The 13,268-nt window shown below is 50.0% G+C and overlaps 1 protein-coding gene across 1 annotated transcript in view; it reads right to left on the bottom strand.

The window, feature by feature from the left end:
* Positions 1-9,594: 9,594 nt before the first annotated feature.
* The window catches only part of Arhgap40 (Rho GTPase activating protein 40), a 40,769-nt gene continuing 37,095 nt past the window's right edge, over positions 9,595-13,268 (bottom strand). The window contains exons 13-15 of the mRNA NM_001398688.1: positions 12,670-12,845; positions 10,944-10,999; positions 9,595-10,035 (exon numbers count right to left, since the gene is read on the bottom strand). Coding sequence (NP_001385617.1) covers positions 9,944-10,035; positions 10,944-10,999; positions 12,670-12,845 — 324 coding nt within the window. The 3' untranslated portion in view covers positions 9,595-9,943. The remainder of the gene's footprint in view (positions 10,036-10,943; positions 11,000-12,669; positions 12,846-13,268) is intronic.

Here is a 13,268-nt window from a genome sequence, read left to right as displayed (position 1 = left end):
GTGATGAGAGAACTTCCTCTGGCCCAGGAGAATTCCGCAACCTCAGAGGCCAAGTTGACAGGCTTTCCCTCCAGGCTGGCAGGAGACCCCATCCCCACCTTCTCCTCCTTGCCCCACTTACTGAGCAAAAGTCTTGTTTCCACGTTGCCATGGCTACCATTTACTTGCACACTCTCACACCAGGCTCCAAGCTAACAGGCTTGGTGGGCATTATTAACTCATTTGTTCGGAACAGCAGCTGAACTTGAGCCTTATTTTTAACCCTTTGAGGTCATCCTAAAACTTTATTTCGCATAGACAGCGTTTCTGAAGAGTAAACGCTCTTGTTTTAACCGCATGGCTCCCAGAATTTGGACAAATGTTAAGCTAACCCATGCAATCCTCTCAGCTCTGTTAGCCCTCCAGATCGCGCCATAGATCCTTCCCTCCCACAGGCTGTCTGTCTGTCTGTCTGTCCTCTTTTCCTTTGTTTTATGCAGAGCTAGAGGTGAACCCAGGGTCTTGGACACACTAGGCAAGCAATTGAATCACTGAGCCCATAAACGTGCTTTCTGTCTCATGGGTTCATTTTGACTTAGAAAGTTATTTTATTTATTATAATTAGTGTGTGTGTGTGTGTGTGTGTGTGTGTGTGTGTGTGTGTGTGAGAGAGAGAGAGAGAGAGAGAGAGAGAGAGAGAGAGAGAGAGAGAGAGAGATGTATCTCTGTGTGGGGCTGTGTGCCACTTCTTATGTGAGGCAGTCAGAGAATAACTCTGTGGAGTCAGTTCATTCCAGGAACCGAACTCAGGTCATGAGGTTTGTGCAGCAAGCACCTTTGTAGGCTGAGCCCTCTCACAGGCCCCTCGTTTAGACTTTTCTACATCATAAGGACAGAACCAGTGTCCATTGCCTGCCTGCCTTCTCCTGCCTTGGGCTTGTCCCTTTTCAGAGGATTATTTTTACATGAACACTGTGCTTTAATTATACCTGCCTGTCCCCTTTAATTATGGAGTAGTTGCTTCGGACTGGTTTGTGAGCAGAGAAGCCCATGAGGAACCCACAGATGCCAACCTCTGTCATCTTGGGCCTCTGTCCCTCAGAACTATGAAGACCCTTTCAGATGAGTCCACAGCCATGGTGTTAGGCTATGTCCATCTATGAGCATTCACTCCAGGACCTGAGACCCAGCAACAACCAGCAACGCGCCCAAGGCTCTGAAGTTCCACTAAGAGCTACGGGGCTTCCTCAGCCCCAAAGCCCCTGGCTGCCCAATCTTCAGCAGCCTTTGGATGTAAGGTTCCTACTGCCTGCCCATAGGTAAAACTCCAGCCATCGAATCTTTAACAGTTTTATTTGAAGATCTGGCAACCTGAAAAAGGGATTGGTCAACACCCCCAAAGACCTCTCGTCCACTTCTTTAGCCAGTGGATTGCATAGGGAGGGCAATCAGTAGATTGTTTTAAATTTAGGCTTGACCCTCGGGGGGTCATAAATGCCACGACTGACAAATCAAGTCTTCTATTCCTCCCAAGTCAAGATGGGTAGTCTGGATGCCTTCTAGGCTGAAAGTTAGCTCAGAACAAGCACGTTCTCCACATATGCAGGAGAACTTGCCCTCCAAATGAAGGGCAAGTGTGCCTTGTGCTGGAGAAGATGCAGTATTACTGACTTCAGACCCTTACCAGCCCTAGGTCTCAGCAGAGGAGGCTGGGGGATGGCCAGAATTGGAGTTCTCCTGGCCATAAAAACTGCAGAATATTAAACCTATGAATGCTGATGTAGTTAGGGGTCCATTTGGTCTTGGCTGTCAGGTGTTTTAGCTTCACCCGGCAGGGTTATTGTCTTGGTTTAGAGCTTTACTGCTGAGAACAGACACCATGGCCAAGGCAACTCCTATAAGGACATTTAGTTGGGGCTCACAACCATCTGTAATGTGATTCGATGCCGTCTTCTGGTGTGTCTGAAGACAGCTACAGTGTACTTACATATAATAAATAAAATCTTTAAAAAATATTCTTTGAGACAGGATCTCACTATGTAGCCCCGGCTATCCTGGAACTCACTATGTAGACCAGGCTGGCCTCAAGCTCACAGAGATCCACTTGCCTCTGTCTCTAAAGGTGTGCACCATCACCCCGGGTTTAAATAGATAATTTTTAGAAACTGGTCACATGGTGTGTACTTATACAACATTAAAAATGAACAACATATGTCAGTGTTGGGGGGTAGGAGGGGAAAATAGAAACGACAAGTCAGCGTCTCACAGAACATAAAATATGCATAGTATTGGTGGTGAATATTAGCATTTTTGTACTAATTTGAAAGGTCTACTACTGATTGCCAAATATTAAGAAGACTTTAAGACATTACTTTCTGGCAGAATTTTTAAAGATTTATTTATCATTTATTTTATGTATGTGAGTACACTGTCTTCAGATGCACCAGAAGAGGGCATCAGATCCCATTACAGATGGTTGTGAGCCACCATGTGGTTGCTGGGATTTGAACTCAGGACCTCTGGAAGAGCAGTCAGTGCTCTTAACCACTGAGCCATCTCTCCAGCCCCATAATTTTTAAAATCATGTGCGTATGTGTGTGTGTGTGAGTATGTGTGTGTGTGTGTGTGTGTGTGCACATGCATGGGCACATGCATGCACTCTGTGATACACATGACATGTGGAGGTCAAACCACCATCCAGAGTCCGTTCTGTCCTTCTACCATGTGGGTCCCAGGGACTGAACTCAGGTCATCAGGCTTGGCACCCAGAGCCTTAACCACTAGGACACCTTGCTGGCCCTCATAGGTTTCAAAGGGCATGTGTAACGCATACCACAAATGTGGTTCAATAAGTATGACACCACAGAATTTCTTTAAAATTGAACCTTAATAAAAGTTAAGTAAGTTAACTTTTAAAAATTAATTTTAAAAAAAATCTGGCCACAAACCGAGGGAATTACCAAAGGAAAAGCCAAAGGCTCTCTCTGAGATCTGTTATTCTCAAAATGTCTGCTTGGCCAGACCAGGCCTGAGCAGACCCTAGCATCCCTTGGGGTTCCAAGTGGAACAGGGTTAGGGTAGCCCAAGGAAAGCAGCATGGAGCCGGCATCTGGAATGTGCAGAGCAAGAAGAAATGTGAGCCGCCCTCATGGAAGGGGAGACCAAGGCTGCTGCTGGGGCCAGAGAACAAGGCTTGCCAAGGGCTCTGCTCAGGGCCTGGCTCGGAGCTGGGGCGGGGCTGTTTGCCATTTCTCCACTTCTTACTTTGAGCTGTAGCCTTAAGGCACAGGGTTCCATGAAAGGTAAAGAATACAGAGGGTGTGTGTGTGTGTGTGTGTGTGTGTGTGATATTTTTCATAAAGAAGAAAAATCTTAACGAGAGGGGAAAGTGGGGTTTCCTGCACTTCCCCATCGCTTGCAGCCTTTTTCTGCTTGCTCCCACCCACCCCTCTCTGTGACTCACTCCCACCCTCCCCTCGGATCCATCAGGGCCCATTGTTCTCTGGTCTCCTCAGTCCAAAGCTCTTGATGGATTTGGTAATTGGGGTAATTACGGTAATTTTTACCTTAAAGACAGACAGCTGCGGATTCCCTATTGGGGAGCCCCTCCCTGGGCCGCCTGCCAGTATTCAGGGACAATGACAAGTGGCTGGGAAGGGGTGGGAGCAATGCATAGACTGTCCCTCTGGCAGCCCACAGTGGGGGCTGGGACAGCACAGTCTCATTTTCCTCTCTACCACTCTGCCTTGGTTGTAAGGATTTGTCAACACACACACACACACACACACACACACACACACACACACACACACACACACACACTTTTCCCTTTCAGCCTAAAAACCCAGGCAGATGAACCCCACTGTTCCCGGTGCGCGGATAAAGTCCCTGAACGACGCCTAAAAGGTTCCCTTGCACTCATCCTTGTACTCTCTAAGGACGAGGGACGAGGGACGAGAAAGAAAGACGTCCTTGAGTATCGTTTGCCCAAAACCTGGAAGCACCTGCCAGGCTCGGAGGAAGGAGAGCCCGCGCTGCTCTGCCCCCAGCGGCACCATGTGGAACTGCATTCTAATTCACTGCCCGAGTCGCCAACAGCGCTGGAGAAGATCCCTGAACCCTGAACTCTCGCTCTGCCTTCGGAATTTCAATGTAGAAGGGGTCTCAGAGAGCAGAGGTATCACCCAAGGCCACCAAGAATGTGTGACACCACATACGCACACACACTGGATTTTGACAGTGAGAGGCCCATGCAGATGCCAGCAGGGTAGGCTTTTGCAGAGACATTAGGAGTTGTGTTTAGGGGGAGCTGAGGCAGCCCTTCAGTACAAGTTGGTGGTTTCCTTCTTCCAAACCCTCCTGAAATCATCTCATCTGCTCCTCACCAGGCAACTCACTGTTCATCACCCAGGATATCCCAGCCTGCAACATCTGTGTCAGGAAACAACTTCCTTACACTTTAGTTCCGAGCACACTTGGGGAGAGGGGCGCGCCTTCCACCTGTCGCTCGCTTACCCGTGAGCCTCCCCTTAAACTCCACTGTACATAAGCATCACATCTCTGGAAGCTCCCCTCTCTCCATACATTGCCGGGGTGGGGTGGGGGCTCCAGAACTGTCCAGCTTCCCCACTCCACATATTGAGGGACCCTGCCCCCTTCCACCACCCCCATCCTGTCCTTCTCGGTTGTAATCACACAGCAGTTTGTGAGGTGCCGCGTGTTAATGTTTCTCATTTCTTCCACCAGACTGCAGACTCTAGAGGAAATGCGGCCTCTGTTCGGTATCCTGTAGCTGAGAGAGGTGGTCTGAGCTGTCCCTCTGCCCCAGCCTCCTGAAGGCCTCTCTGATTCATACACCCTGGGTGAATTTCAAGGCGACTCTGGCTAGAATTTTTCCAGCTCCTTCTATTTGCAGGTCTTTGCGACCAGCAGTCCCCGTGGCTGCTTCCTTTACAGCAATTTGGAACCTGTATGTCCCTGTTGATCCATCATCGGTCTATTCCACTAACCACGCCTCCTGGGTACCCATGACGTCTGTTCATGTCACCGGGTGCTCTATCCAAGGTCTTGTCTGTCACGGAGGTGGTTAGCTGCACTTGGGCAGCGCTGGGATTGCGGAGAAATCTGTCCCCTCACCAACCTCCCCCCCCCCCCCCCGTCGTCCCCACCGTCTCACCCCCACCTCAGTAGCTCTTAACCTGGAACAGGAATCCGCAGGACACAGTCTACCGCTAGGGGGACGGACACACGACTGAGGCGCAGAACTCCCAGTAGCTTTGAGCCCGAGTTGACCTCAGGCCTGCTTTGCATGGCCCATATCTGGACCGCTCTAAACCTCACACGTTCCTGGCCTCCTCTCTCCTCTCTATCCATTTGATTTTCTCAAAATGTGATGCCTTTCATCTCTGGATTGATGTCTGTCTCATCTATGAACTCTGTGCATGCTGGGTCCTTTCCTGCCCTTTGCAGCACCCAGAAGTCTCTCACCACAGCTGCTGAAAGACTTCAGACCCTCACTCCATCCCCCCCTGTTCTCTCTGTAGCTTGAGCACAGAGTACTGGGCAGACTACCTGCAGCCTGCACGGACAGAATAAGATCCGAGGCTGTGTCTGATCCTGTGTAGGCCTGCTAAATGCTGCCTCTGTCCTAGAAGCATGCCATTGGTCACCAAGCTATTCTCATCTCCTACTTGACATCACCACCACCCTTTGCTTTTCCCACTTGAGGACATCTGGCTAATTCCCATCATTCTTCCTCTCAAATATGTGGGAGTGAGGACCTTAGCAAACTTATGTCAGTCCCTTTGCAGGCGGCACAGTGTCTTGAACATCTAGACTTTCGACCTGCCGCCATGTGCTTCCTAGTGAGGGCTGTCTTCCTGCCTTCAGGCTTCTGCCCCTTCTCTGTGTCCTCACCTGGCCTTTCCTGTGTGCTTTGGGTGGGGAGAGGACTCCCATGAAACCCCCTCTTCCTGTCAGGGCACCAATAACATTGGCTAGCGCCCAACACTATGGCCTCTTGGCACTTTAATTAACTTTAATTTGGACATGAAGCACCTTAAAGGCTCCCTTTCCAAATACAGTCACTTGGGGGTCAGAGCTTCAGCATATGGGTCTGGGGAGGATGTGGTTTGGTTTCTAACAACGCTGTAAGAGACTTGGGACTTCAGCCCAGACTGCAAAGAGCATGGAGGAGCTGGGCTCCCACTGTGAGTTGCACTAAGCCGGCAGAGGGGTAGCTGTGGGATCATTAATCATGAAGATGGCACTGACTGGAGAACGATGAGTTCTCAGATACCACGGAAGATGAATGGGGTAACGGACATGTGATTAAACTGGGCTCCTCCCCCACCGCCAGGGCTTACTGCCTGCAGCGTAGCACACAGCCAAACGGGGCTCCCACAGAACATCCAGCGCGCGTGCCCACCTCCTGCCAAGGTTAACACCATTCCAACTACAGAACTTTTGGTCATTCCTGCTAGTTGAGGAGAAAGTGGACGTGGTATGGACTGAGACCAACACAGATGCTGAGACCCATGAGAGTAGAAGTTACCACTGCAGGCTGCCTGGTTCCCCTTAAGGGGGTGGTTCAGAGAACGGTGCTATGAACGAACGTTTCCCATGAGTTTTCTCTTCTGTGTCTGCCAAACAGGCAGGTCAGAGTAAGGTCAGGTGGAGACAGAGAACAAAACATGAACACATTCGTTCATCCAGGAGACCAATTTCAACTGTGCATTTAGAATGTTGTTGAATCCGCAAATGCAACAAAACCCCTAATTGGTGTCTGCCCCTGAGGGGCTGCTCCCCAGTCAGGGAGACAGAGTGAAAACTCAGTCCACAAGACTATTGCAGGCAGTGCTAAATGCTAAGAAAAATTAACAGTGGAAATACACATGTATGAGAGAGAGACAGAGACAGAGAGACAGAGAGAGACAGAGAGACAGAGAGAAACAGAGAGAGACAGAGACAGAGAGAAGGACAGAGAGAGACAGAGAGAGGGACAGAGACAGAGAGGGGGACACAAAGGAACAACCTCAAGTGGGGTGGCCTCTTGGAGAAGGGACATGTGACCTGAGACCTGACATGGGAGGAGCTGTGGGAAAGGAGACACGTCCAAGGGTAGAAGCTCTGGAGCAGAAATGGACTTGGGTTCCCTGGGGACCTAGAAGGAGGTGCATGCATCCAGTTGTGCAAAGGCAGATGACTCTGGAGAGGTAGAATCAGGGACATAGGCAGTCTGGAGGCTGGGGAACGGATCGGGACACTGTTTTAAATGCTTGAGAGGTTGTCAGTGCAGAGCTTTTCCCACGATTGAGATTGTCACCATCATCATCATCACCATCACCACCATCATCACCATCATCACCATCACCACCACCACCACCACCACCATCATCATCATCACCACCATCATCACCATCATCACCATCACCACCACCACCATTATCATCATCATCACCATCATCACCATCATCACCATCATCACCATCATCATCATCGTGGTCATTATCAATTACTCCCCCCACCACCATTATCCTCACTAATCACGACCATCACCACCAATCACCACTTTAACCCTCACCACCAGCCTCCATTACTGCCGGCACCTCTGTTACATACACTGGGCCTGAAGAAGTGCTGTCAGTTGCATGTAAGTCTTTCTACAGAGATTTGCAGCACTACCCCCATGAAGACCTAACTTAGGAGTGTGCAGTGCACACCAGTGGCATCTCAGACCCCACCACAGCAGCTAAGCGTCCCTCAGGTGCCCATGAGCAGCTGACGGGAAGGCAGAGGCCATGCTAAAAGCAGTTAACCTATCTTCACGCCATTTCGGTTTCTGCCCATAATGTCTGACCTTTGTCTTCTGTCCGTAATGTCTGACCACATTCAGTTCCCAAGTTCTTTAAGTCTGTTCTGATTTGGAAGCTTGCACACTTCTAAAAATCACATATAAAGCCAATGCTTTCTGAAGCTGAAAAAATGGCCCACTCTTTCAAAGAGCCTGGCTTTGATTCTAACACCCACATGGCAGCTCACCACCATATGTAATTCTAGTTCTCGGGGACTGGATGCCTTCTGATCTCTGTGGGCGCCCGGCATGCAAAGGATGCATAGACATTCACGCAGGCAAAATCCCCAAGCACAGACAAAAAATATTTAAATGGTCTGTCTTTACACAGTCAGAGCATCCAACAGAGAAACACCATTGCCACCATCACCACCATTGAAATCATCACCACCATTGCTACCATAACCATCACCACCATCACCACCACCACCAAAACCACCACCACCACCATCACCACCACCACCACCACCATCACCACCATCACCATCATCATCACCACCACCATGACCATTGCCACCACCACCACCACCACCACCATCATCACCACCATCACCACCATCACCATCACCACCATCACCACCACCATCACCACCATCACAACCACCACCACCACCATCACCACCATCACCATCATCATCACCACCACCATGACCATTGCCACCACCACCACCACCACCACCACCACCACCACCACCATCACCACCATCACCACCATCACCATCACCACCATCACCACCATCACCACCACCATCACCACCATCACCACCACTACCAGCAGCAGCCATAGGATGAAGCAGATGTTATCAGTGAAAACCCACGTCCATCCCTCCAGCATTCACAGAGTCCATGTACAGTAACTAACTAGTTTGAACTGTACCATTATCCCCAGTCAAGACCTCTTTGGCAGTCAGAGTCACTCTGCAAGGCCCTCAGATGGCCTGGAAGTGCATGGGAGCCATGCCCATCATAGTCGGGAGCAGCCTGTATTCAGTGCCTGGACTTGACTCCTTCCTCTGTGCTCCTCATGTGCCTGCCATCCTTGTTCTTTACCCTGGGATGGGGTGACTCAAATGGACAGCATCTATATTGTTTCTCAGGGTCCCTCAACAGAAGTAAGCTCTATGTGTCCATTGTGACAACTTGTTTGATAATGTACCCGCTAATGATGGCTTCCGCTTCCTTCTCATCTACTCACTCTCCAGACTCCCGGGAGCACCACTTGCTCTTCCAGCTTTGTCTCAGAGTCTACTGAGTACAGCTGAAATGAAGACACTGGAGATGGAGTTTGTAAACTTTTGGCATAAATTAGATGCTCAACATAGTCATTATTGAATGAATGACTAAATGGATGGATGGATGGATGGATGGATGGATGGATGGATGGATGGATGGATGAGGCTTTACTTCCCCTGAAGAGAAGACAAACTTGGGCAGGAAAAAGAGCTAGGGTCATGAGTGGTAGGTGTTGGGAGTGCCAGAAGTTCACCCTTGACCTTAAGCAATTGCTGCCCTTCCTGTCAGGGCTCCCTACTCTAAGCACTGCCCCTGGCCCTGCTGAACGGGGTGAAGGTGTAACCAGACCCAGAGGCATAGCACAGAAGTTTTTCACAGCTCCAGTCAGCTGTCACAAAGACTACCCCCACCGGGAGCCAGGCTGGGAAGAACAGCTTTGAACTAGCTGTGCGTTTAATGCTGAAGCAACTTAACTGTGCTACAAGATAACACAGTTCTGTAAAACAGCGCTTAAGACACAGGCGTGCAAAGTCCGTCACCTGTGCAGCTATCCTAGGGCTGTCCGTGGCATCTTTAGGGTCTCAGAGAAGACACGGGGTTTCCCACTCCACACTGTGGGGATGCCTCCAGAGCAATATTTTCTGGAAACTTCTGCCTGTTCCAGAGAGTTGCCACAGTTTTTACTCCCCTTGTGTCTGGAAATTGTGGACAAACCCCTGTAGAGATGCAGGTACCCGTGTGGTATCCTCCAGGGCTCTCCGTATGTGGCGAAGGGCAGGCCGGCTCTGTGCTGTTGGCCATAGAAGAGGTATTTCCTGGAAGGGGGACTTTGAAAGAACTGGTCTTTCCATGTGAACAGCTCTGCTCCCAGGCTGTTTCTTAGGTGGGGCTCTGTCTAATGACCCATTCGCCATGGGGGTTGGCACGGTATAAATCCAAGAGGTAGGCATCTGGGTCCAGGCGATGTTCACCTGTGGAGAGAAGGGATCACAGGGGTTGAGAACATGGCATAACATGTTAACATGCTGTTATCTTTCCAAGAGCCTCTCCCAGGGCAAGGTACCACCCTCTGGTTATAGGAGCTCGCCATGGCTCACAGTTACCCTTTCTCTGAGGAGACTTCCGTTGGTAGAAGATGCTTTGCTAGGAAATTTACTCTCTTCCCCAGGCGTCCACACCAGAGGTGCCAAAGACCAGCAGCCTTTAGCTCCAATATGGCCATAGAGCATGAGTCCCAGAGGCCCCTGGTGGATCTGGCAAGCTCCTGAAATGCTTTCTCTAGCCTCCTCCACTCCTTCCACACAAAGCCGTCTTTCAGTCACCCAAAACTCCTGGACCTGGTGTTGTCTCCCCTTCTTGACCACTGGCTCTCTGCTCTCTGAGGGAAGTCTGGTCCTTGGACCAGCAACTTCAGCTGCATGGGGGAACTTATTAGAAACAAGTTCACAAGATACCACCATTTCTCATTACAGCCCTGAGATATTCTAATGCCCTACTCAAGTTCCAGGATCACCGTGTGTGTGTGTGTGTGTGTGTGTGTGTGTGTGTGTGTGTGTGTGTGTGTGTGTGTGTGTGTCTGGTTCTCACAAAGCAAGGGTCCTGAGAGCCAGATGCTGGAGAGCCTACAGCATCCCTAAAGGCACCCACAATCAGGGCTAAGATTCCTCTCCCCTAGAGTGTCCTTGAGGCATCGTGGGAGCACTGACAGCTTTCACACCAAACACCAATCAGTCTTCTTCCAAACAGGAGTCAGCTCTGGGTGGAGCTGCCCACGAAGGAAGAGTTTCTAACTCAGTCTTGCTCATCTTGACCCTCACAGCAGGGAAGATGAAGCCTGCAGGGTCCCCACTGTGGACTCACTTCCCACCAGGGAACTTACCAATATTCCCCCCAACTTCATAAACAAGGAAGGTGGCCGGCTTCTTCTTCGTGTTACTGTAAGACAGAGAAAAACCCACTCTGGGCTCTGCTACGGAAGGCAGAACCACCCCAGGTCTGGAAGGAGCATCTTTAAGGATTTGTGGTCTTAGTAGGAAGGGCCTGGGGACTCTTCTGAGGGAACTGGAGCCAATGAAGGAGGCTGGCACCAGGGCAGGGAGAGGCAGGGAGAGGCAGGGAGATGTTAGTCCTTGGGAAAGATCAGCCCCAGGTGCTCTGCATTGGGGCATCAGAAGTGGGCCTCAGGGGATGAGGTCAGGGTGACACAAGGAGAGAGCACCCTGCTGTGAGAGGCAGACTCTGCACCAAGGAGGAATGTAGACATTGTGTGATCATGTGCGAGTTATAATGGTACAAATATATAATTATCTGATTATAATTATAGGTATCCTGAATTCAGCTCCAGGATCTACCCCTGACTAGCTTTGTGCCTGGACATTCCCTAGCCCCTCTGGGTCTTTGTTTTTCTCATCCGTATCAGAAGGAATTGGGTCAGACACTGGCTAAGGGCTGAGACTCTGGGGGTCTTTTGCCCACCCCCATGAAGGAAGCTCGCAAGGGCTCCAGCTACTCCTTGTGCCTGGGAATGACAGCCACATATCAGCCCCCTGATGCACTTGGCCACGCCGTTTCTTGCTTCCTTGGGACCGTTGCACATGTGATTTTTTGTGCCCGGAAGCCTCGTTTGTGCCTTAAATTGCAGTAGGCACCTCAGGGCACATTCACAGTGATCACTGTATTTCTTATAAAGGATGGTTTTTAACTTGATTTGGCTACTTAATATAAGTTAATTAGCCTGTCTGTCTGTCTGTCTGTCATGGCATAAGCCTGTAAGGCCAGAGTCTTTGTTGGTTATTTTTTTTCTTCATTTCCTCTTTCTTTCTTTCATTTCTTTTTCTTCTTCTTCTTCTTCTTCTTCTTCCTCTTCCTCTTCCTCTTCCTCTTCCTCTTCCTCTTCCTCTTCCTCCTCTTCCTCTTCCTCTTCCTCTTCCTCTTCCTCTTCCTCTTCCTCTTCCTCTTCCTCTTCCTCTTCCTCTTCCTCTTCTTCTTCTTCTTCTTCTTCTTCTTCTTCTTCTTCTTCTTCTTCTTCTTCTTCTTCTTCTTCTTCTTCTTCTTCTTCTTCTTCTCCTCCTTCTTCTTCTTTGACACAGAGTGTCTCTGTGTAGCAGCTGTCCAGGAACTTGCTTTGTAGACCAGGCTGGCCTCAAACTCACAGAGCTCTGCTGCTCTGCTTGGGCTTAAAGGCGTGCCACAAGGGTGCCGTACATGCATGTGTGTGGGTGTCTGTGGAGGCCAGATTGTTGTACACCCTGGAGCTGGAGTTACAGGTGATTGTGAGCAGCTGGGAACAGAACTCTAGTCCTCTACCACAGCCGTCAGGGCTCTTAACCACTGAGCTGTCTCTCCAGCCCCTCTTAAGGACTTTCATTACCATTTTAGCATTATACATGGTGTCCAATCTACAGTAGCCATAACGAATGGTGGCCCTTTTCATTAATATTTGGAGCCAAGAAGCTCTAAAAAGGCTGACCACCACAGAAAGGGGAAGGCCATGGACAGACATGTGTGACTCCTCATGGCCAACAGCTGGAAGGGACCAAGCCCCACCCCTCCTCACCCCCTGCAGGCCAGAAGGGAGGCTCCTGCCTCAGGGAGGTGGCACTTACTCTGAGAGAAGGCTGTTTGAGGTCTCACTGCCCTCTTCAGGCTGTGAGCCAGGGTTGAGGTGCTCTGTGAACAGCTTAAGGACATGGGTCACCCTGGTGCTAGGACTCAGAGGCACCTGCAGAAGATCCATGCTAGGCCCGGTCGCTGGGACCTGGATTGTTGCCACTTTGGGAGTCTGGAGGTGGAGATGTGGGATGAACAATGAAAGACCCTTCCATCCCTGGAATCCATGCACCCGTGAATAGTTAGACCAGTATTCAACGTCACGTGCATACACAAACCCACATCTACATCCAGGTGTGGGAATGCATGAACACAGTAGCACATACGAGCTACATTCGAGCTACATATGAGCTACATACAGATGTGCACATGTACACCCAGGCTCGTCAACACTCAGTCACAGACACACAGACACACAGACAGATACACAGACAGACATACACACACAGAGACACAGATAGTGACAAACACACAAAGAAACACACAGATACAGACAGACATACACACACAGATACAGACAGACAGACACAGACAGACAGACACACAGAGAGACACAGACAGACACAGACAAACAGATAGACAGACACACACACAC

Source organism: Rattus norvegicus, chromosome 3 (genome assembly GCF_036323735.1).
Source record: "Rattus norvegicus strain BN/NHsdMcwi chromosome 3, GRCr8, whole genome shotgun sequence".
Classification (NCBI taxonomy): Eukaryota; Metazoa; Chordata; class Mammalia; order Rodentia; family Muridae; genus Rattus; species Rattus norvegicus.
The sequence above is the reverse complement of the archived record's forward strand: the minus strand, read 5'-3'. Positions and strand labels throughout refer to the sequence as shown.